The following is a 26,337-nucleotide window of genomic DNA, read 5'->3' as shown; positions in this document are numbered from 1 at the left end:
GCTTTATATAATTTCCATGTGATAGACCCAAAGAGTCTAAATGGCTCACCGACCACTAGTTGTAAAGGTCATCAGCGGCAGGGCAGGAAATCAGACCCAGGAAATGCTCTTTCCATTCTGTTATTTGAAAGGAGGCCAAAGAAACCTGTGTCCATCTCCCTGCTAGAGCAGGGTCCCTTGCTTCTTTGTTTTTCCCTCTACAGATTTCCAATGAAGAAACACTGAATGGAAGAGTTCTATTTGGCTTTTCTAGGAAACACCTGACATTCTTACCCCGTCTTTAGTGTTAGCTTCAACAATATGTAGGTCAAATTCTAGATCTTCTTAAGGATGATGCTTACCTTGTATTATGGCCAAGAGAATGACAATTACAAAGAAGAAGAAGGTGATGTCAAAGATGATTCGATAGATCTCATATTCATCGCCGGCTGGGTCTTCAATTTCATCACCGATACCCCCTCCGGCACGTACCCCGACATACATGTGGAACATATAGCACTGGAAAAGAGAGGAATGGCTTCACTTCCTGGAGGACCACTGCCCATTTTTATACTCAACACACCTGAGATTGTCTCTCTTGTTCCTAATCTTCACTGTGGAAATGATGAGCATCTTTGCCTTCTACCTCACCTCTTTTTGTTTCAGTATTTGTAATTGTGATGCAAACACTTGGCTCTTACCTTCTGCTGTCTTTTAAACAAAACTCTGTGCTGCATACTCTGCTTAGCACCTGCTGTCATACTTTGCAGGAAATGAAAAATACCTCACTAGCATCAGGCATAAAGGTTATCCCATTAAGATCACAGTAAGGGCCACAAAACTACATTTAATTGCACTGTTCAGTTTTTTGTGAGCATAACAGACAAAGGAATGGGGAAGTAAAAGTCCATTGTATAACTGGATAGAATGTTAGAAATTAAGTGAGGAAAAAACCAGACTTAACACTTACCATCCTCTCATCTATCACATTGGAATATAATGCGAAAAATTTTTAACTTTAATGTCTAGAATAAAGAAAAATGAGAAAGGCAGGGAAGAAATAGCAGCTTATTGTTTAAACTTTGAAACTTTAAAGCAACCGACAACATGTACAGCTGCAAGTAAGTGTCCATTGCCAAAAAAGAGGGGTGCAGTAAAGCGCTTTGGGGTAGGGTTTCTCAGCCTCAAAACCATCAACATTTTAGGTCAGATAATTCTTTGTTGTGAGGTCTGTCTTACGCACTGTAGCATATGTTAGAAGGATCTCTGGCCTCTACTCACTAGATGCCAGTAGCACCCCAACCCACAGACAATCAAAAACGTCTGCAGACATTGCCAAGTGTCCTCTGGGGGGGCAACATCAGGACCACTGGATTAAGCATCTAGGGTTTTATCTTTATTTAGGGTAAGTCCACACTCTCCATTCCAGGCCCTCTGATTTAGCCATACTTCCCCTAAGTTCCCGTCTCCCAAGCACCGCCCTCTCCTCTACCCGTGCCTCCTCCAAATACAATATTCCTGATTCTAGATCTTTGCCTGCATATTCTCCTTATCTTGTAATATTCTTTCCCATTTGTATCCCATTAGAAACTACTCATCCTTCAGAACCTCAATGAATAATCCTTCTTCCATGAGGCCTCCTCAGGCTGTTCGAGACACTCTCATTTACCCAACTGATGTCACCCATCAATGCAAAAAAAAAAAACTCACTGTCTGCCGTAACCCTAACGAATGGGGCAAAGACCTCAAAACAGCATCTTCACTCAGTGAGACACCACACTCCTCTGGTTTTCTCCTACATTTCTGGTCATTCCTTCTCAGCCCCCTTGGCTGGTTCTTCCTCATCTCCCTATCTCTTCATGAACTAATGCCCAGGATTGGGGTCTCTGACTTTTTGTTTCTTTTAGGACACTCCCTTGGGGAACTTTTCCAGTTTCATGCTTAAATATCATCTGTGCTAATTACTTCAAAAAATTTCTATTTACACCTTGGGTCTCTTTCCTGAATTCCAGACTTGTATGTCCAACTTATTTTTCATTTGAGGTTTTATGATCTATCTCACTCCACTAGAATTAGTCCCATTATAAGAAGAATTACTTGGGTTACTATTCTATCATCAGTGCCTAAATAATGTCCAGCACATGATAGGTACTCAAAAATCACTTGTGGGATAACTGAGGAGTGAAAAGTTATGACTGGTCAGCTGTTCTCATGGAGAACAGCTCAAATAGACCTCAGATTCTCAGGTCATTTTAAAGAGCATAAAGTTCAGGCAAAGAATAGGCAGCAAGATGATACCAAAATGCTCATAGTTCAACAGCCAATTAATTACTGATAGGAAACTTTTTGCATTCTGCATCTAAGTCAGACGCCTGGAATTTAAAAAATGAACAGAATTAAATAAAGGTTGGGTCACTTAGGCAATAGCAGTGAAAGCAAAAATAAACGAATGGCATCTACTCAAACTTATAAGCTTTTGTGCAACAAAGGAAACCATAAGCAAAACAAAAAGGAAACCATAAGTAAAACAAAAAGGAAACCATAAGCAAAACATGGACTGGCGGAAAATATTTGCAAATCATGTGACTGATAAGGGCTTAATTTCCAAAGTATACAAACAGCTCATACAATTCAATAAGAAAAAAACAAACCACCCAATCGAATAATGGGCAGAAGACCTAAATAGACATTTCTCCAAAGACAACATACAGTTGGCCAAAAGGCACATGAAAAGATGCTCATCATCACTAATTATTAGAGAAATGCATATCAAAACTACAGTGGGGTACCACCTCACACTGGTCAGAATAGCCATCATTAGAAAAATCTATCAATACAAATAACAAGTGCTGGAGAGGGTGTGGAGAAAAGGGAACCCTCCTACACTGTTGGTGGGAATGTAAATTTGTACAACCATTATGGAGAACAGTACGGAGGTTCCTTAAAAAACTAAAAATAGAGTTGCCATATGATCCAGCAATTCCACTCCTGAGCATATACCCAGACAAAACTGTAATTCGTATAGATACACGCATCCCCATGTTCACTGCAGCACTATTTACAATAGCCAAGACATGGAAATAACCTAAAAGTCCATTGATGGATGGATAAAGAAGATGTGATACACACACACACACACACACACACACACACACACACACACAATGGAATATTACTCAGCCATAAAAAGAATGAAATAATGCCATTTGCAGCAATATGGATGCAACTAGATATTGTCATACTAAGTAAGTCAGAAAGAGAAAGACAAATACCATATCACTTGTATGTGGAACCTAAAATATGACACAAATGAACATATCTACAAAACAGAAACAGACTCACAGACATAGAGAACAGACTTGTGGTTGCCAAGGCTGGGGGAGTTGGAGGAGGGATGGATTGGGAGTTCGGGATTAGCAGATGCAAACTATTATATATAGGATGGATAAACAACAAGGTCCTATTGTATAGCACAGGGAACTATATTCAATATCCTGTGATAAACCGTAATGGAAGAGAATACAAAAAGAATATATACGTATGTATAAAGGAATCACCTTGCTGTACAACAAAAATTAATGCAACATTGTGAATCAACCATACTTCAATAAAATTAAAAAAAAAAAAAGATTGGGTCACTCAGAAAAGAGGTTGGTCAGTCTGGGATGCAGTAAGCAAAGAGCATCACCCCAGAACTGTTCTGGAGCCCAGGGAAGGGGTCTCTCTTACAGAGAGGCCAGGATAGTCCTTTTTTACAGACAGCCTGATGAGACCAGTGGTGCCTAAACTTAATCCTGCATCCACATCTCCTGGAGGCTTAAACATTCTGGATTCCTGGTACCACGTACTGAATCAATCTTTAGAAATAAAAATTTGAAGACATTTTAAAAAAGCCCTCAGGACATGGCATTAATTTCTTAGAACTGTTTGTCTAAAACAGTGCTTGAAACTGTAAATGGTGGATCTGTGGGTAGAGAAAGTTTTATTTTCCCTGTATATTCTTGCATACTCTTGGAATTAGTTTTTACCACATGCATTTCTTATTTTTATTAAGAAAAATTGGGGGTTATATGTTTTTCTCCAAATCTGTCCACACATGTGATTAACTGTGGCTACAGGAAATAGAATTATTATTGCAGCTGCCTACTCTTTACTTAGTGAACTAACATAGGCCATCCTTTCCTGGCTTTCCCATTCTTAGCTTTGTTTGTAAAACTCCCCCTGCCCCCTTTGGCTGGCGACTTAATTTGGACAATCTACCTGGCTGTGGTCTGGCATTTCTCCATGTCAAATTCTGGCCCTTTGACTCCCCACATTAATAGCCATAGTGGGCCAACAGTGGATCACTGCAGTTCCCTGTTCAGGTCCTGGAATGCCCTAGCTCTCCAAGCCCGCTTATTTGACATGTATGTGACTAAGATGGTCTAGCTAATTCCTCTTGCTAATTCTTGCTGACCAAGACTTTTGGATTATAATTTGGCTCCCCACATAGAGTTTTTCTATAGAGAAGAGACTATCAACTTGTTGCTTGAACTTTTAGTGAGTGGAATGTTGGTATTCTGACTGATACATCTGACTCTTAGGAGTCTGGTTAATGTGAGTCTGTCCTCAGGCAAATAATTCACTTTTACTTTCTAGACATTAAAGTTGAAAACAAGACCATGGAATGAGGCTAAATTACCAAAGTAAATGTATCCTTTTTAGATCTCTCGTCAGCCACTTGGCCTCTCTTGGCAATATCTGCATCTCACTGCTCGCCTTCATTCTATGATAGCACTAAGAATTTTGAGGAGGGGATTCCACCATATTTCATTAAAATGAAATATGGTCATGCTGTGAAAAGAGAGATAAGAGTTTTGTGGATGTGCTTAGTTAGGCTTAATAAGATACCAAAGTGAAAAAGAATAAAATGCACAGTTCACCAGTGGGATTTTGATATTGATTTTCCCAACCTTCTCCTTCATTATCAGAAGTTCTCACCAGAGATAGCAGGGCCATGGCTGCTGTGGTGGAGTAGGAGGAAATGTGGTGACCAGCCACTCACAGGAGGCGGCAGCCTGTCAGATTACCATTCTGCTCCTGAAAAGGGAAGTCCTTTCATCTACCTTCCTTTTCAGAGAATCAGATTCAACCTGAGCATAAGAGCTGGAAGAGCAGTGCTGGGCAGCAAAAAGTGACACCGCTTTCTTCAGAGAACCTGAGTAATGAGGGAGGAAGGTGCCTGATGCTACAGAAATGGGGACAGGGCAGCTGCTAATTCTCAAGATTTAATGTTCTGTGACTTTCCCCCCATCCACCTCCTAAACTGATACATTCTGGGGTTAATCACTGTTAATGCTACCTTTAGGGGACACTGAAGAGTAACAGTTTCTAGTGGACTGGTGAAGATCCTTATAAGATCTTTACCTTGGCCAAAAAAAAAAAAAAAAAAAAAAAAAAAGGCGGGTGTGGGGAGAGAAACAGACACAGGGAGAGAAAAAGGTTGAACTAGAGAGAAACAGATTATTCGTTGAGAAGATGGGGTAAAATAAGTACTTTGGAACAACTACTTAAGCAGGTTACTTCCCTAGGAGTATACTTTTTAGCTCAACCACCTGGAAAGCTTTTTCCAAAATACACAGGTGTTGATACCTTTCCTACAGTTTCTGACTCAAGGGATCTGGGGTTGGTCTTGAAGATCTGTGGATTTACAGAGAGTTTTCCTGGTGATTCCTCTGGGCATTTGAGGCTGAAAAGCACTCCTTTTGAGATGAATGCTCTTATATATGCCACGTCAGTCTCCCTGGCTCTCTAGCTGCAATCAGCTTTTTCCCCTGGACTTGAGAACTTTAGATTACTTTTCAATTTCTTCTCCTACATTCTTGGTGAAGAGATTCAAATTCTATCAGGTTGTGGCTGGTTTAATTAGATTCTCTGGCTCAAAAAACCGTGATTCCAAATAAATAAGTAAAGAAAGAAGAAAAGAAATTTAAGTATGAATCATCACTGACTCTGCAAAACTGCAGCTACAGTGCCACCTGCTGTAAGTTATGAAACACTGGCGGGTGAATTACATCCCCCGGAAAACCTACAATGTTCTCTGAGACCCGAAGAAACAACCTGAAACAACAAATGTGATGGGAACTCAGGATGACAGCAATAAAATACGACGCGAGTGAGGAAAACCTATCTCAGATGAGAATACTAGACTTCACTCTTTGAAAAAGAAATGCTAAGGAGACTGGCATAAAGAAAGGATTCTCTTTGGGGAATTAAAACAATGCAATCTGATCACCTGCTACTCCATAATTCTGTCTTGCTAGCTGTTTGGTTTTACTAAGCCTCCACTTTTAATGAACATTACTGTCAGTGATTACTTACATTTTAAGTGGCTATGGCTTCTTCAAAACCTCCCTGCACAAGCGTTAGTAAGAGGCAAATTAAAAGGGGTTTTTAGATCTAAAATTGAAAGTTTAACCTAGGTAATGTGGCCTCTGACACAATAGTTGTTAAGAACAATCAGCTGGAGATGGACTGTGCAAAAGTACACAGACTCCTGTCTGGTTCGACTGATTGACAGCAGTACATAATAATGAAAGAGGTAGGAGCCGAGGTGTATTGTATCCTGGAACTGAGTTTTCTTTTTCAAGAAAGAAACACCTAAGATGCAAACTTATGATGCCTCCAACCTCACCTCAGCCAAAGGCAAGATCTGTTCATTGTTATTTGTAGAGACAGAAATACCTACAACAGAGCTGGTCAGAGGCAGTCTCGCCCATACAGACAGAAATTCCTGAAACTGAACAAAATCCTGGCTGTAGCTCAGTCCCAAGCCCATAGATGAAAACATCAAGAAGCCAATTTCCTCATCCTAAAGTGAGGCAAGCTTCTCTGCCTTCTTTATACATTTCCCTGTCATTGGGTAAAATCAACCAGGTAAAGGCAGTGGTCTTCCTAACCCACCTCTTGTTCAAATGATGCATGGATTCTTCTCCTAATAAATCCATTGACAAAATTAACAAAAGCAGTGGAAACATCTGAGAGCAAGATGCAAAATGTAGTCATATAAGAATACTATTAGGGCAACTTGAACAGGGTCAGATACGACTCATGATGTGAGAGTGAGAGACCAGGATATTTTGGGGTCATACTGTGGTAGGAGAGGTGAATCCAAGTCACACGTTGTTCCCACCGTGTAACCCAGGCCACTGCATATCCCCATCTGAAACCCTCCCTACTTTCCACTAATCTGAGCAGTTCACTGAGCATCACACCCTCTGTGAATGAACGACTGCAGGACAACTTTCTGACCTGAGGCTGGTGAATTTTGAGATTTAGACCCATTGGGGTGATTCTCCTGGAATATAAATGAATCTCCCCAGAGTCCGTGTAGGCACGAGTGCCTACCGTTAGCCCTTACTGACCTCCCTTGCACCTTGTTGCCTCCTCCAGCCCCCTGCTCCCCTCCCTGCATCTGGCCAGCCGCTCCCCCAAGTCTTCAGGGTCATGGGAGAGAGAGACAAGGTGGTACTAAAGGCAGCACACAGAAGAGGGGCTGAAGGATCGATCTCTAAAGTACCTTCCTCACTGGGCCTGGAATGGCAGGGTAGGGATGTGGGGAAGCAGCAAGCGGGTGGCAGAGTGCCCCCCGTTAGCGACTCTGGTGGAGGTTACTACTAGTGACTGGTCAGTCTCCCGGAGCACAAGTTTTCTCTCTCCTTGACTTGTGGTCCTGCTTCCTGTACCAAATCTTGTTAACAGTTTCTTATGTATTCTTCCAGAAAAATAGTATGTGTATTCTAGCATATCTATTATATACATTCTAGCATATGTGTGTGTATCATCTTGTACAGTTAGGATCCTTTTGATCTTTTTTTTTCCCACTTAAGTATAATTTGTATGTCTTTCCATATCAGCATGTACAGATTTCTCTACTATTTTTAAAAGCTGCATATTTTCCATTATATGGATTTACCATAATTTATTTAATCAAGACTCTATAGATGATAATTTATATTATTTTCTATTTGTTTTAGCAGCTAATATCCTTGAATATAGCAAGGCATATTTGTGAATAAACAGGTCAATTACTAGCAATGGAACTGACAAGTCAAAGGGTAAGTACACTTAAAAGTTCAATAGATATTATAAAGTTTCTCTCAAATTGTTGTGTTATTTTAAATTCCCAACCGTGTTCATGAAGGTGCCAGTTTTTCAATCAATTCAGTAACTCTGGGTATTAACAAACTTTAATATTTTGCAAACCTGATAGGTAAAGGTGGCAACTGATTGCTTTGATTTTCACTTTTTAAAGTATCACTATGATAGAGGCTGAGCATCTTTCCATATTTATAAGCTGATTCAACTAATTTTATAGTGAATTGTCTAGTCATATAATTTGCTTATTTTTCTATTGGCTTGTTATTTCTTCTCTCAGTTGTGACAAAGACGTTGTAAATTAAAGAAACTGGCCCTTTGTTATAGTGCTCAGTATATTTTTGCTAGCTTGTCATCTGCATTTAAGATTATCCTTATAGTTATTCCTTTTCAAAGTAATTTTTTATGCTTACATGGATCCTAGGTTTTATGTCATGTTCAGAAAGACCTTTCCCCATTAAGAAATTATTGTTATGGGGCTTCCCTGGTGGTGCAGTGGTTAAGAATCTGCCTGCCAATGGAGGGGACACGGGTTCGAGCCCTGGTCTGGGAAGATCCCACATGCCGCGGAGCAACTAAGCCCATGTGCCACAACTACTTAGCCTGTGCTCTAGAGCCCACACACCACAACTATTGAAGCCCGCGCTCCTAGAGCCCGTGCTCCGCAACGAGAGGCCACCGCAATGAGATGCCCATGCACCGCAACGAAGAGCAGCCCCCGCTCGCTGCAACTAAAGAAAGCCCACGGGCAGCAACGAAGACCCAACGCAGCAAGCAAGCAAGCAAGCAAGCAATAAATAAATAAATAAATCTATTTAAAAAATTGTTATTATTTCACAAGTCAAATCCTAACTTTCATTTTTCTCTTTCTTTTTTCACTGAAAGATTTATTTCATTTGGAATTTATTTTGAGGTAAAGAACTTGGTTGGCATCCACTTTTAGCAGTTTCCTCCTAACAGCATGTCCATGGTACCAATACCATTTATTGAATTATTTTTCATTTCATAATTTCTAAGGCAACTTTTATCATACTTTTAATTTCCAGGTGTATCTGAATCTCTTTCTAGACTGTATTCCATTGATCTGTCATTCTCTCGTACAAAAACTGTCTTAATTACTAGTCTTTGTAATATTAGTAGGTCTTTGTCACTACTCCTTTGAGATGTTTATTTTTTCTAGAGCAGTTTTAGCATCATTATGTCCATCTCTTTTTACACCAGCCCCAACTGCGTCGGTATCTCAGTTTGGAGCTCACTGAAGGATTCATCTCTTTCCAGCTAGAGGTTAAATATTTTGTCTAATTTTCTCCTTCCCAGTCTAGCATCTCATATATGGTAATTTCTGATTTGTCATATTAGAGATGCAGGTTATAGAAGAGTGATAAAGCAATATGAAATCTTTAACATCTGTTGATTTTTAAAACCAAGACTAAAAGGGTAATTTAACCCAGGATACTCAATATAAAAGAGATATTTTTGGACTTCAGTAATTTCAGTTCAAGTCATTAAGGTGAACAAATACCTAAACCTTCTACAAGGAAATAATTTTACCTGCTGTCCTAGAATATATGAACAACAGACTAAAGTGTTTACCTTAATCCTTCCAGTTCTAAGGACTTTACTCAGGATTCTACTAATTATCAGGCTGATGGAGTAGATGTGCAAAACTGGCAGAAACAGTCCTTCATGTTCCACAAAAAATGAAAATCGTCGATTCTTTAAAAAGCCACACAACTTTTTGCTGTGTACACTATTTTCTATTTTTCACTGTTAAAGAACAACTACACAATTCCTTGGGTTGAAGAAGCAGGAGAAGTTTTTTCATTCATAGGAGATCAAAGTGTATGAACTTACCGTTAGCATGTCATCACATTTCATGTCCGGTGTATCGCCATCTTCACTTTTATTGTAGAATTTTCGGAAAAAATTGAATGCCACGACAGTATATAGGTACACGACAACAGCTAATAAGCCAACGGTTAATACAAGCTGGAAAGCAATGTGACATTGAACATATATTAGAAATATAAGTCAGTGGATTTACTGACTAAAAGCTAATGGAATCCACACCTCATACCTTTCTTATACCCCCAGTGGGGAAATCTATTTTCATAGTTTCTATATTTTATCAAGTTGCCAGTTTATTTTATGTAAAACTTGACTACTTAATTGGCTAATAAATGCATACTATAACTAGAATATGAATAAAACTCATTTAGTTTCATATCCAAATTGATATTAATAATATTAATAAGCAGCTTAATATGTTCATTTTTCTATCATCTAAATATTTGGTAGTAGATACTACATTAAATACATTCTCTCTTTTTATAAGTTCTATTCCCTTTAAATAATTTACATTCCTAACAAAAACTCTCTCATTTTTGTTATGATAGTAAAAGGGGTTGTAAATCACGTTTTCTTTCAATCACATCCTAAAACTAAATAGGAATTGTTTCTAACATCTGGAAATGCACGACTGTTAATAATGTGTATCATAAATATTAAAAAAAAATAAAACTAAGAAGTCTGGCTTTGTTAACATAAACCAGTGATCAAAGGGAAAGACACTTGAATAGCTAATAAATAACACTATTTTGAAGGCTAATTTTCTCAACGTATAAATAAAAGTCACAGTTTGAAAGGTCTTTTTTCAGCTCTATGTAATCTTTCTTTAATTCCAAACTATACTTTACATACATGTATATATATATGCATATATATGTATGTATATATAAACATATATTTTATAGAATATGTATATATATGAATATACATAGAATTTGTATATGAATATGTATATTTTTTAAATATGACTTTCACCAAGGTGGTAAAAATATATTTCTGGTTCTATCACAGAAGTTCTAAACACACTAAAATGCATTATTTTTTATGTCTACTTCCTCTGATTACAACATACCCCTGGTGTTCTTAACTGTGGCAGCATATATTAAGTCTTTTAAAAATCACTTCATAGGGCCTCCCTGGTGGCGCAGTGGTTGAGAGTCCGCCTGCCGATGCAGGGGATACGGGTTCGTGCCCCGATCTGGGAGGATCCCATATGCTGCGGAGCGGCTGGGCCCGTGAGCCATGGCCGCTGGGCCTGCGCATCCGGAGCCTGTGCTCCGCAACGGGAGAGGCCACGACAGTGAGAGGCCCGCATACCACAAAAAAAAAGAAAAAAAAAAAAAAATCACTTCATAATTATCTGGAAAAAACATGTTGTCTTAATAGAGGGCTTAATTCACTTCTATAAATTAAGTGTAAGGCCACTGTAAATTTCTGCGTGTTTTACCTAAAAGGGCTATTTAAGCTCTATATATCTTTGCAAATGAAAATTTGATACCTCAAAAAGAGAAGGAATAAAGTTTAGAAATAAACAAAAGTTTAGAAATTGAGAGTAGTGCCAGACTTCTTGTGTGAAAATACTCCACAGATTTAGCATCTCCAGTTCTTCGAACATACTGGGAGCTCAAAACCAATTTACTAATTGACCGATGAATATGCATAGTACACTTCTTGTCACCGGACTCATGACGTGCCATGTATATCATACTCATATTCAGAAACTAGAGTGACATATATAAGAACATTGTGCTGAAATTTAGAAAGCTGAAGGTCATGATAATGTGAATTTAACCGTGGACACAGTTCAAGGTTTTGGGAAGGGCACTGATTTTAAAATACACTGGATTATAAAATTCTGGAAAAGGACTCTGTTATTCTAAATAACTAACAGAATGTGTTACCTCCCACTGGACACTTGATAAATAGAGAATGAATTGATAAGTTTAATAATAATGAAAGTTTTAACATTACAAATGGGTTGTATTAGAACATAAGCTGATTATCTGGAATTAAGCCAGCTTTTCTCCAAGTAAGCATGACCTTGTCAAGTGTGAAACATTATTATTCCTTTTGCCCAATTTAAAAGTGGAGAAAAGAGCCCGTGAATATCCAGTTTTAAAATACTATATTAAATTAAGAATGTAGCATCTCAGGTTTTATTACTAATATAACTAGTGTGTTAGGATGTTGCAACATATTTTGGTTTAGCCACAGTATCAGATACAGCAAATATATTAGGAACAAAATAATAACTATCTTCCTGAGTGTTTAATGTGCTTGAGCCTGTTCTAAGACCTCCACATTTCTGTTTTTATTTAATTTTCACAAAACCCCTATAAGGTAGGTACTTTTATTGTACTCATTTTACAAAATGAGGGAGTTGAGATTTAAAAGAATGCTGAATAATTTATCCAAGGTCACACAGCTCATCCATCAAGCCAAGACTTGAATGTAGGTCTAGGGGGCTCTTAAACTACAAATCTGCATGGTTTATAGGAGAAAAAGTACAGATCCTCTATTCACAAAAGTCTTTAAAACTGTACACTGTCATTTGAGGTTTGGTGTTACTTCTGATAGAATATTTGTTGCTTTTTCAGTTTTTACAGGGGGAGGAAAACATAAACTTTTACCTGTTTGCCATTGTGTGTTACTGATGACAAGATGGTTCTTAACGTCTTGAATCCCATAGCAATGTCAAGAAGATGAGCGGCAAAAAAAAAGTTGTTATAGTGTCCGAGAACGGACATGGCCATATACCAGGCAAGGTAGAGGAAGGACTATTAAGACAAAATGAGAGAAAATAATCTCAGAAAATAGAATACATACTATTGTCAAAAACTACTCTGCTCTCATTCCATGATAACCACTCCACTGACTTTATCTTCTTAGACTAAAGATTTATATAAGTCCAATCGGTTATATCAGTTTGTTGGTGTATTTTATTTTGATTTAGCTGTTCTGCAAAGTTCAATGCCATTCTCTCCTTTATATCAGAGTGGCTCTTTTTATTTATCCTCCCACAGAGAAAAATGTATTGACTTACTACTCAACAGCAACTTACTAATGTCAACTATTGATAGTTTGGGGCAGATAATCCTTGGTTGTGGATGCCATCCTGTGCCTAGTAGGATGGTTAGCTAGCAGCATCCCTGGTCTCTACTCACTAGTTGCCGGTAGTAGCACTCCCCCTCTCCAGTCATGACAACCAAGAATGTCTCCAGATGTTGCCACATGTGGCTGAGTTGGGGTGGCCTCCTTTTTATTCAAGGGAGTTGCTTGTATTGTTAGATGAGAAGTTAGCTGCAAGACACCTTACTAACAGTTGACAGTCCTAAAAGATATTTCAAGACTTGATTGTGAGCTCTCCAGAGGGTTCTCTATGATACCCAGAGTTCTGGGCCCACAGCTGGGTGAGGCAGGGTGGGGACAGAGGCAGGAGTTTTGGGGGGAGGGCTGTCACAGGTCTTTAGGAGAATGGAACTCAGGTTCACTATAAAAGTGCTAAAATTAGAGCGAGATTTTGAGACTAAATGAGATGTACAAGGAAGAAAGCACGGCAGCAAGAACAGCAGAAGGCCTTAGGGGAGGTTCTTACGATCCTTTCTGTAGGGGGTGTGAGAAGACAGTAAAAGAATTAAGAAGCAGTAATGAGGGGATGGACTGAGATCTAACAGCAAAAATTGTAGTCCATCTATTCAGCCATGTTTCATGATTTTCTCTAGCAACTTCCCATAGCCAGCAAATGGTAGCACAAAAACAATTGACAGTAAGTTATTTAAACTGGAATTCCTAAGAATCAAAAATGTCATGCTATTGAGCCAACGAGGTAGTATAATATGATTCTCTGCCTTGACAGCTGGTGGCTTTTAGTCATGGGTGTTTTTTTTCATAATATTTGGATATATATGTGGGTCCTATGCCTAACTCAGAGGCTCTTAATGCTCTTTGATAAAAGAAGGATCCATCAAGAAAAAGAGCACAGTAATTTAATGTACTTTATTTGGCAGAAACAAATGGATCGCAATTAATGTTAAAAAAAACTTTAAAATTTATTTAGAACTTTCTAACATCTATAAAAATTCTGAAGAATGCGATTGGTCAACTAAAATCTGAATGAAAATACACACGAATTTGCATCTCCATTTCATTTTTCTCATGTAAATATATTTTCATTTTAATCTTTCAGCTACTGAAAGAAATGGAATGAGATATGGGCTGATTAATCATATATTTCTGTGGGTCTTTCTCAGATGTGGTCAGTATTAAACGAACTGATATTTAAGTAGCTTTCTTAAATAGCCATCTTTCCAGCCACTGAAGCCCAACAAGCTCATCTCATCAGAGTGCGTTTTACTTTGTGGTAATGAAGTTGGCTTACATTGTCAGTGAAAACGACTCCTAGTTTCCACATCTGATACTTCACATCAATAGAGTTCAGCCTGGAAAGACAAAAAAGAAGAATTTGTAGATATGTACATGAAGCAGAGACTCACAGGCTTGCAAAAGCCTGCTGTCATTCACTCTCCGTGGGGCAGGGCTGGCAGCCATCTCAGGAGATAAGTTCTAGTTCAGGAGCCCAGGGAAGAGCTGAGAGCTCTGTTGGAAAACGTACTCCAGAGTTTTGTGATTTTTTTTTTTTAAGAGGAATCTTGGAAAACAAAACAAAGCATCACTATGTCTCTATTACTTAAAAATAGTCTTTTCTTTTTGACCTTTTCTTTTCCTACATTAAATATAAATACTTTATATGTGACAGTTATTCCTGGAAACTACTAAATTAACTAACATAGGTATATCGAAAGTTTCCTCCCTAACTTTCATTATACATTCATAATTGCATCCCAACAGAATAATTTTTAGTTCAACTAATAAAAACTTGCATAGATGTCCACACTTGTTTTACAGCTGTACTGATTTTGCCAATGAAAGGGCTTATTCATTTTGATTTTGTTTCCTATTGTTTTCAGAAATGCCCCTTCTCTACTTCCATGTCTATCCAAGAAGGAATTTAACCCTTCCCCTTGGTTCCCACAGAACTTTGTAGACACCTCCCTTTATAATCGTTTCCCATGTTGTTTTGCAGGCGTAGGTGTGTATGTATGTATGTGTATTGATGCCTTCCTCACTAGTCTGTGAAATCCCTGGCACCAAGCATGTTATATCATACATTGAATGTCTCTCAGTAATGTTGAATGAGTGAATCTTAACATAAATATTCATGATCTTTGCAGATTAAAATATACATGTATTAAAATATACTTTTTAATTTTCACTTTTTTCCAGAACTTGTCACTAGTTTATGGGGCTAGAAATTATCATTTTGTTAGCCTTTGCAACATTCCAGGGAATTGATATGATAATATAATATAATTTTAGTGTTATTTTCAAAAAGGCTTCTCTAGGCTTACTGTTTTAGTCTTTAACTACTTCTTTAATCATTTCTTTTAATTAGGCCAATCTTAAATTACAAGTGCAATGATAAATAGTTGATAATCTAAGCTGACTTCTTAGGAGACTTTTCCCCTTAGAGTTAAGGTTTAATTTTTTAAGGAAATAAAGCAGTCTTTGAGTTATAATTAATTTTATTATTAAATAATATTTTTTAAAATTTCATGAATATTTACAATGGGTTTCAATATAAGAATACTTTTTCTTAAAAAAAAGAGATGAAGGGCTTCCCTGGTGGCGCAGTGGTTGGGAGTCCGCCTGCCGATGCAGGGGACACGGGTTCGTGCCCCGGTCCGGGAAGATCCCACGTGCCGCGGAGCGGCTGGGCCCGTGAGCCATGGCCGCTGAGCCTGCGCGTCCGGAGCCTGTGCTCCGCAACGGGAGAGGCCACAACAGTGAGAGGCCCGGGTACCGCAAAAAAAAAAAAAAAAAAGAGATGAAAAAAAAATAAACCCATTGGATAATTTGCATGAGAGCATGATTATTTCCCATGAAAGCAATCCAAAACAAAATAAGGGTTGATATCAGGATGTCTGAACTTCCCATGGTCGTTTCTAACTTTATTTATAAGTTTGTTCTTATGATTAGTTGTTTTCCATCCCTGTCATGCATTAGGGTAGCAAGTTTCCTACCAACAGCATTAAGAGTATTTTGTAGTATACAATACTCTTTTCTCACCAGTAGTGGCAGTGATGCTGTTTGGGTGGAGCTGACTCCACCCCCAGGGATGGAGCACAGCTGATCTAGGCCAATCAGGGCATGGCATTAACCTGGCCACAGGGCTTGGTTCAGGGGTAAACTAGAAGCCAGAAGCTGAGGAGTTTTGCTAGATGGTTTTGAGATTATAAGCTCTCCTCTCACTCCATAAAGACACACAGGAAGAAGCATGCAGGCTTTCTGGCTGCTGGCAGCTATTCTATCCCCAGGAGGTGAGCTGGCCACTTGTTTAAATGTGCACATACCAAGCCCTATGTATTTGATAAATAAATACATGCACACATAGATACATGAATCATCCTTGTATGCAAATGTTCACAATAAGATACTACTCATAGAAAACAGATAATCTTTTAAAACTCCATCCTTCTAAACACTTTAATAAAGGAACACTACATGTACATTTTTTCCTAGTAATGTGTGTTATTTACTAGATCTTTATTCTTCTAATTTTATTATCCATATTTAAAGGTATTAATAAAAGCCACATTAATTTCTTGGTACTTTGCTAGGGGTCAAACCTGCAAACATTTACTATGTAAAACAGTGGAAAATTCCACTAATTTAAAACTTTCTTCATAGTAAAAAAACAGTCTAAACTTTCCTTCTGTTTTTTCAGACATTTTCTAGAGTCACAAATATGACCATGGAAAATGCATAATTCAGTAAAACTATTTAATTCTACATTGGTTATCAGGGATCTGAAAATGCTAGTAAGAAACTCAGCAACCCCCCTCTCACCATAGTCCTTACGTGATATTCTAACATAAGGGCCTTAATGCCTACGGGCTGCCAAGTGTGTTTCATCTTACGTATAGTGACCACATTTCTTTAAGAACCACATTTGTTTTCTTAAAGTACTCAGGTAATATTTTAAATTTAAATTCATAACTTGCTATATATTCTCTTATCTAACTACTTTTGAACTGGGTTCACATTATTTTTAAAGACCCAACTAGCTCTAACAAGGTTTCAGAGAGATAAAAAGTATATGACCAAAGAGATCAGCCAAAATGTTTTTTTTTGTTTGTTTGTTTGTTTTGCGGTATGCGGGCCTCTCACTGCCGTTGCCTCTCCCATTGCGGAGCACAGGCTCCGGACGCGCAGGCTCAGCAGCCATGGCTCACGGGCCTAGCCGCTCTGCGGCACGTGGGATTTTCCCAGACCGGGGCATGAACCCGTGTCCCCTGCATCGGCAGGCGGACTCTCAACCACTGCGCCACCAGGGAAGCCCCAAAATGTTGTTTTTTAATGCTAGCTAAAATCTAAGACAAACTAACATTGCTCTACGGAACCTTAAATATTTATGTTTTCAGAGAAATCATCATATACCTAATTGACTGATACCTTAAATACACAGATAAGGGAAGGTAACGATTACGTTTTTTTCTAAAATCGTTAAGTGGCTACAATAAGAAATTACATTTTTAAAAGCCTGTAGGCTTCACAACTGCAATTCTAGAATTATAGTTGACTAAATTTGCAAGACAGATACAGATGTATATATATACATATATATATATATATGTATACTAACACTACACGTGCATGTGAAATTCAATCTCAGGTGAATTCAGTTCAACTGGTTACATCCTTCTAAATATATATTATTCCATGCAAGCACTGTATAAGAGTGCCTCATTTTAAAATAAACTTTCCAAGTAATAGTATGACAGCACAGTACTTCAGCATACCAAGTCTTTGCTGTTTAAATAAAACACAACAATTAAAAGAATATGAACTTATTTCTAATAAAAGGTCTACATAGCTCCCTTTTCCAAAATAAGAAAACGAACTTCTTTTCAAACAGGAAGCATTAACAAGTCAAATATTATGCTTTTGCATCTTTGACTTCAACTTAAGTGGCATTTAGGGATAAAAAGGCAAATTGATAAATCTTTTTTTCTTGCTTTATGTAAATAATGAAAAAGTCACCTTCAAAAATTAATAGATTAAATCTACTGATTCCATAGTGCAAAAATACCCAGAAGTACAGAAGCAGACTTTATATATTCTCTGCTTCTCTCATCTCTACTCCTCTGACACTGAAGGAAAGGAAATCAACGCACTAGCAAGTTCAGAAGTGTATTACTTTTTCCTCCTTTCCACCTAGACCTTGGATAGAGCAGAATTAACACTCACACGGCTGACAGGGAGCTGTCTTTCTTTGGCTTCTTCTTTTCCCGGGCATCGCTGAAGTCCAGGGCAGCTTTGTCCATGCCAAGTAACTCGCTGATTCTGTCTCGGCCATAGAACTCTCCATATTTATCCATAACCTGGGGCAAGAAAAAAAGCATTTTACTGGCCTCCATCATTAAGTAATCTCATCTGTATATGCACATACAAACATCTAATTATTTTTATACATAGTATATATCGGTCTTACTTTCAAGTTCACTTAAACATCTAACTTAACAGCTCATGTTCTGTGATCACACTGCTTAAGGTCTTAGTGAACTTATAGCGTTTTAAATAATGCCTAGCTGAAGAACAAGATTTCTTATGCAAGAGAGAAAGGCAGGCAAAAAAGAGGATGGGCTCAAGTAAATGTGTAAAGAGGTGGGAGAAAATGGAATAAAGTAACTGCTACCAAGTTCATACTCTGTGCCAGGAATTATGCTAAAAGGTCTAACTTGCTTTTCCCTCATGGGACTGTCACAATATGTAAGTTTTCTGTTGTTAGCATCCTACTCTGCAGATAAAGAAATTGATCTTGGAGAATGTAACATGCCCAGTCTCAGCTTGGCAAGAGATGGGGTGAGGAAGCATCCAGGCAAGGCTGACTCTCAGCAAAGATCTTCTGCATAGAGCACGGCATGCCACTGGGCTGCCCATGACATGCTGGTATCCCCTCTGTGGTCTCCAAGGCAAACATTCAACTCCCCCCATAGTATCCTGACTCCAGCCATTCTTCAATAACACCTGAACCTGGAGTCCTGTCACCATCCACAGGTCCTCAGTTTAATTCTTACCTAGAATGGATTCCTTGTCCATCATTAGAATCACTTCCTTGCAACCCCCCCTTGGCTTCCTTGCCCCTCTCTCTTCTGTCACATTTGTCTGGGCTTTGCCCAGATGTTGGGTTTTTAGATCAGGGCTTAGACATGGGCTAACAGATCACCTGTGAGCTCAGTACCTCTGTCTCTGATATAGCGACTCTTGGCCTACAGTTTATATACCATGAGGATCCCGCACGTCATTGAAAATGGAGGCAACAGGAAAAGTAATGAAAGAAACGCAGAAGGAGAGAGAACTGGCAGCAAGAGAGGAAAAAGAAAGCAAGGAACAGGCATATAGGAGAAACAAACTGAGAACCAGCGAAAGAGGAGGGGGAACGTTAAAGTAAAACATTAGAGTGGATGAAGGAAAAATACATAAATAGATAGAAAGAAAGGATTAGCAGAAATAAAAATGAGCTTTTCTGAATGTATACAATCAGGTAAATTAAAAGAAAACATAAAAGAGCAACAGTAGTTAAAAAGCCTATGAAGGTACACTATTTAGGTTCATTAAAACAATTTGTTTTCCATTATTCTCACAGCACTGAAAATGGGCTGGTCTGGTCTGAGTGGGAGTTCTTTAGGGGTTGTATTCTCGCCCAGGAGAACAAACTGGACCTCAGAGCAGGAATGCTATGGATTGTCTCAACTGCAATTACAATCTGTATTTATTTGACTCTAGATATATCGTGTCCTTCAGAGAAACTCTTGCTTTAATAACTTAGAAGCTGCTTCTTTATACTGTTAAATAATTAATAAGCATAAAATATTCAAATTATCTATTTTATATTACTTAAAAATTATTCTTTCAGAGCTCTGGCCTAATTTGGATGCACTCATCTGCATTCGCGCAGTGCTACTACTCTGTGGTCACAAGGGGACAAAAACTTGCACCAAAATGAAAATCAACAAACACACTGCTTCTTCCAACTAGGAAGTCTTGGGGTTTTTTTGGTTTATTTTGTTTCTGTTTTTTTTTTAATGTGCTTCATTTTAAATAATGTACTTGATTTAAATTCTTGGCAAACTCTCCTCAGATTGGTAACAAAAAATTTGCAGTTGCTAATCCCCAGCCACTCTATGAGTAGTTCTCAACTGGTGGAATCAAAGGGAAAAAGACCACTTCATTCAGCAGATATTTGTGGCCATTCACCCTAGACCATATACACTGGAGCTACAACTCGTTATGGTACGTGGCATGAAGTGATTCAGTTTGGCAATTGGAGGGTTCAAGGAATAAGAAGGAGCTACAGGGCCTCCCTGGTGGCGCAAGTGGTTGAGAGTCCGCCTGCCGATGCAGGGGATACGGGTTCGTGCCCCGGTCTGGGAGGATCCCATATGCCGCGGAGCGGCTGGGCCCGTGAGCCATGGCCGCTGAGCCTGCGCGTCCGGAGCCTGCGCGTCCGGAGCCTGTGCTCCGCAACGGGGGAGGCCACAACAGTGAGAGGCCCGCATACCGCAAAAAAAAAAAAAAAAAAAAAAAAGAAGGAGCTACAAAATAATGATTACTGTATTTTACAATGTACAAGTACTGATACATGCATTATTATATATATATTTTTAAAAAGTGACCTACAGGGCTTCCCTGGTGGTGCAGTGGTTGAGAGTCCGCCTGCTGATGCAGGGGACACGGGTTCGTGCCCCGGTGCGGGAAGATCCCACATGCCGCGGAGCAGCTGGGCTGGTGAGCCATGGCCGCTGAGCCTGCGCGTCCGGAGCCTGTGCTCCGCAACAGGAGAGGCCACAACAGTGAGAGGCCCGCGAACCGCAAAAAAAAAAAAAAAAAAAAAAAAAAAAAAGTGACCTACATTAAATCCTGTGTGGTAGGAAGAGCAGAGATAATCCTTGTGTCTTGAAACCAGAGCCGACATAGGTGCCAGAGTCCGTAGCTGAACTCCTATTTGTATTCTTTCTATCACGCTCTGATACAGTGTGCATCAGAAGAATAAAACTTTATCAAAATAAAAAGGACTTTGAAGTTTATATAAAAGTAAATAAAATTCAGTCCTTTGTTGTTATACAACGACTTTACTTTTTTATTGTAAGGGAGGATCCCAGCCCTGGTGACTTAGCTGTCTTAACAGAAAAAGAGCCTTTAGTCAATTTCAGTTACCCGAACAATCTCAGAGAATATTCTTACCAATTCTTGTTAATGTACAGACTGAGCACTGTTTAGTCACCTGAGTCAGATGACAGGTGGGTGAGCAATGCTTATTTATTTTTTTAGCTGCAGAGTATGGGTCTCTTATGAAATTTTTGAAATTCATATTGAATCCTATTTCCATTTTGAAATGACATTAACAGACAAAGCATGCCTCAATATCTCAGCCCACATATGAGCCACAGCAAATTCAAATCTGAATTGCACTTTAGGAAAATAATAGAAAATTTAAGCCCTCTAAGTAGTATTACCTTTCTTTTAACAAATTTGTCCCAGTAGTTGTTGGGAAATGACCTAAAAGATATAAAAGCATAGAAATAAAATAGTATAATTTTAAAAAATGATAAATAACAATATATTTTTTGGAATAAACAAAATACTTAAAATAATATGTAAACATACATTCTTCCATTCACAAAAATTACAATGAATTTCCCCCATCTTATCCCATCATTTTTCTATCATAAGTATTTTAAATGTTAAATGTTAATATATACATGTAAATCACAAAAGAGACTATGGGCTAATATTGTAATGGAGACAAATATGAGCATATTTATTAATAAGCAGTCTTGTTATATTTTTTCTTTATGTATAATGTGTTAATGTATACATTTCTTTGTCAATTGTCTTTAAAAATTAAAGTATCTAAAACTGTCACTGTTTTTCCTAGGAAGTAAAAAAAATCTCATTCCCACTAGTTATCCTTAAGGAAACTGAGCATAATACCATCACATGACTCCAGCATCTTAACTAATATAGAGTTCACCTAAGGGGACAGACGTGATTCAATTTAGAGTTGCTAAACAAAATATTGAGCATTTAGAGTAAACATTTATAACACACAAACAAATCATCCCCATTTGGAAACCCAGAACTTATTAGAAATCATAACTTTTTAAGAATAAGCAAAACTAATCATAATAAAAAGAAGCTATTTCACTCGAGTAGTACAAACTACAGAAAAATATTGTATCACTAATACCTCTAATAGTGTAAAATTAGACTTTTGTGATGGATTTTTATCTGCAGCAGCAGCTAGTAGTTTGGATCTAGACCTCACAAGGCGAAATAATTAGTATAAAGAAAAGTATTTGTTTTTCTGTCTTATATTTTACATGTCATAATGTTTAGCTAGTTATATGCTTCGCCTCTGGATGATACCAACTGAAAATTTCCAACTTAGATTAAAAGTGTGAAATTCAATATTTTTGCCTTTAATGCTACAACTCCTTCCTTAATGAATAATTTTGGCTTCCTCTATGCTTTTAGATGAGATAACCCCACACTGCAGGTTATGCACCTCCAGCTACACACTTCCCTGAACACTGAGTAATGGATGTTGTTATGTTCCATCAGTGCTGTGGAAATGGACTCAAAGCCATTTTTGATGGAGGAATTCAGAACACAGAGGGCAAAAATTGATGGCATCCATTAAGAGACTGATGGAGCTTAGTCTTTGATTTTCTTGGCTGAATATATAACTGTTATTCACCTCTGCTAAACTTTTGATAAATCTGCAAGAACTCCGGCAAAGTATGTCTTGAAATTTTTGAGCACAGAAATGTCTCATCTCATTCTTTACTCACTGTGTGTTGATTACGAGTCTATCCCACTGGCCTTTAATATCATCTTCTGAAGGCTGTTCTGTAATATAAAGCCCATCAAATTCCAATTTTCGAGCTACTTCTTTTTCTCGCTTAAAAATAACCAGTGGGACCTACATTTGAAAAATAAACATGTTAAAATTAATTTAGGTTTACTAGCATCTCTTGGGGTCACTATCTTTACAAAACAGCTTTTGGAAAGAAATATTTCCCATGTTACTTCCAGGAAGGTAAAAATTGAGTGAAAATCAATCAGCTATATTTAGGCAAAAGGAGGCGTCTAGAGGTTTTCGAGAAACAAAAGACAGTATAGATATTATATATATGCATATGGTTTTAAACACATAGATGTTCATAAATAATTGCACTAATGAAATCAATTTTAAATATTAAAGAGAAAAAGATTATACAAAATTGCTTTTCTTTTGCATATTACATATATACATATATATAATATATATGGATGCAATAAAACATAGCACTAATGTTCCAAAATGCATACTTCTAAAAAATTTTTAGTTTTATTTGAGAAATCTCTTTAATAATTCCATGCTCAGCATGCCCATATGCTATTTTGAAATAAATTTTAATTTCAACATCAGCAAAAATCTTTGTCAGTTTGCCAGAATGTCTCCAGAATTTACTGATTCCCTTTTCATATGGACAGGTTTTACACAAGGCACAGATGCAAAAAAGATGCAGACATTCTGGAAGTATCCAAGAATATCCCCTCTCCCCCCCCCAATAAAACAAGGGAAACAAAGGGAGGTAGAGGAGTTTCTGAAAAAAACTTTACACTCTAGTCTTTTACCCTGGACCCTGGGTTTTCAAAAGTCTTCTAGAAGCTCCCCAATCCGAAGCAGGGCACAGTGAAATAAAAGCCCTGCAGTAAAAAGGTGTCATGCTAGGAAAAGATAAAGAGGTTTGCAAAGGTGATGGGCAGCCCTGAGCACTCAGAGAGACTATCTTGAGTTCTATTCACCAAACTATAGTGCTCCCTTGGTAAGGATCTAGGGATGGAGCTCCATTATTTTCCGGGTGACGTTACAAACAGTGAAGCATTTCTGCCAAGGATAGCGAGAGATACATACCTAATAACAAAACAATCAAAATGACTCTCAGAGGTCCAATATGATGTATTTCTAGAACTTCTACTACACTGGGCACTGCTAGGAGACATAGTGGGTGGTCACTTCTGTGGGGTCAAATTATAGGTGAAATTGGCTATATGTGAATAATTACTGACATGTGCGAGAAAACTACAATGTGACAGCCACATCCCCTTCCCAGGGCAGCCTGCATCCAGTGACTCGTCACCAGGGAGCTCTAAAGGCCCAGCTCCAATGCCCCAGCCCAGGGCTACCCTGAAGGGGGCATCTCAACTTCAGAACAGAGACCTGTGATGTGCCCTGTTGGGTCTGTACTGTAGCCCCACTTTTCCCTTCCCTCCATGCTGCTTCCTCCCCTTGCCCCGCAGGTGTTTATGGAACATCCCCTAATAAACTATGTGTATGTAATTTCCATTTCAGAATCTGCTTCCCCAGAAGTCCAACGTGCAACAGACACACACACACGCGGACACACACAGGTTCCTTGGTGCCTTACTATCTTACTTTCAAGCAGTAGTATCCAATGATGCAGAAGAAAGAGATAACCGTATGCAAAATGGCTAAGATACGCAGCGTGGGCTCCATGTAGCCGCTGCTCTCCTCCAGCACGTAGTGAACTGCAATGATTCTAGGCGAGCTGCTGTCCAGGCTGCTAACTTTGGCATTTTCACTTGAACTGCGAGTGGGGAGCTCCTTTCCTTCAACCACAGAAGAAGTGGAGACCTGATTCAAATCATTTAAAGTACAGTCAGTTCACTTCCTCTGACATCAGGGTAAACAAGAAACAATGGAAACCCAGTCTTAGCAAATAGCTGGATGTGAAACCACTGCACGATGAAAAGACTAAAAGCAAAGGCTAAAAAAGATAGCTTTTTCAGTATCTTGTAATAACCTATAATGGAAAAGAATCTGAAAAAGAACATATGATACATATATATATATATATATGTAGAGAAAAAAATATATAAAAATATAACAAATATATATATATAACTGAGTCACTTTGTTGTATGACTGAAACTAACACAGTATTATAAATCAACTATACTTCAATAGAAAAAAATAATGACAAATAATGAACAAATTTTAAAAATTCCCTCTAATTTACCCAGACATGAGGATTCCAGTGCATGCAGGAAATAATTAGATGGCTAAGCTGCCTTCTCAGTGATCAAAAGAATTTAATACAATACAGATACGCCACACCCAGATACAGTAACAAGTGAGATATTCAGCCAAATTAGACTCTGAGTACTGTGGGTAGATCCTCTGCAAATCCAACATTCTTCAGTGGGGGCATTTCTCACCTAGTGTGAAGGAGCAAATCTATCCCTGCTGTACTAGACAGTCAGCAATGTGCCTGAGATTCAGGTTTTCATTTTCATCAAATACATTTCAGAATCGGTTTTGATGTGCTCACTAGTGGATCTCTGAAATTTTTACATTCAATTCAGTCTTTCATATTGGTTATTAAAAGACTAAGATGTACATACCTTATAAAAGAGCAAGATGAAATTGATTGCAAACGCGACAAATAAGGCTAACATTCTCATGTTGTAAAAGTTGCGAGCAAAATAGTTCTGAAGGTGAAAAAAATTATTAAAAGGTCATTGAATCGAGAGACTTGAAATTTGCAGACAACTGAAATAAAGCATTCATGCATTTACCCAAAACTATTTGTTGAAGGCCCACTGGGTTTCAAGTCCCATGCTTGGTGCTATCGATGTAAAGCACCAAGCTTTACGACGTAAAGCACCACGGAGGAGACATAATAAAGAAGCACACTCACAGATAAAAAGCGTAATTTCAGGGAATGTTAAATGTTATGAAGAAAAATCCATCAGGTTAAGGACTTAGGGAACAGGGGCGCTATTCAGACAGGTGGTCAGAGAAGGTCTATCTAAGGAGGTGACATTTGAGCTGCGGCCTGGATGCCACTGGACGGCAATCAAATGAACAGCTGGGGACGGGAATGTCAGAGAAAGAGCTTGGAGGGCAAAGGTCCTGAGTTCCAGGTGATGCTGGTGTGTTTGACGGATAGTGAAGAGGTAGCGCAGTGAGAGGAGGGGAGAGTGGGAGGGAATGAGGTCAGAGAGGTGAGCGGGGGACAGGGTTCTGTAGCCCTCTGATAAAAAGTCTGTTGCCCCTTATAGCACAGTGGTTCAGTGTCTGATTGCTGGGACCACACTGCCTGGGCATAAAGCCTGACCTCACCACTGACTCACTGTGGGATGTGGGCGAGAGACTTAAATCATTCTTGTAGCATCATTTTTCTCACCTGTAAAGTGGGAATAACAACAAAACCTGTCTCATAAGTTTGCTATGAGGATTAG

The 26,337-nt window shown here is 38.4% G+C and overlaps 1 protein-coding gene across 1 annotated transcript in view; it reads right to left on the bottom strand.

Annotated features, from left to right (window-relative positions):
* The window catches only part of RYR2 (ryanodine receptor 2), a 727,841-nt gene that overhangs the window by 16,009 nt on the left and 685,495 nt on the right, over positions 1-26,337 (bottom strand). Inside the window, exons 95-103 of the mRNA XM_060096737.1 lie at positions 25,498-25,584; positions 24,509-24,727; positions 22,878-23,008; positions 21,540-21,582; positions 18,271-18,404; positions 14,342-14,402; positions 12,594-12,740; positions 9,970-10,104; positions 342-498 (exon numbers count right to left, since the gene is read on the bottom strand). Of these exons, the coding sequence (XP_059952720.1) occupies positions 342-498; positions 9,970-10,104; positions 12,594-12,740; positions 14,342-14,402; positions 18,271-18,404; positions 21,540-21,582; positions 22,878-23,008; positions 24,509-24,727; positions 25,498-25,584 (1,114 nt within the window). The remainder of the gene's footprint in view (positions 1-341; positions 499-9,969; positions 10,105-12,593; positions 12,741-14,341; positions 14,403-18,270; positions 18,405-21,539; positions 21,583-22,877; positions 23,009-24,508; positions 24,728-25,497; positions 25,585-26,337) is intronic.

This window comes from Mesoplodon densirostris, chromosome 1 (genome assembly GCF_025265405.1).
Source record: "Mesoplodon densirostris isolate mMesDen1 chromosome 1, mMesDen1 primary haplotype, whole genome shotgun sequence".
NCBI lineage: Eukaryota > Metazoa > Chordata > Mammalia > Artiodactyla > Ziphiidae > Mesoplodon > Mesoplodon densirostris.
Note: the sequence above shows the minus strand (reverse complement) of the source record. Positions and strands in the feature narration are given on the sequence as shown.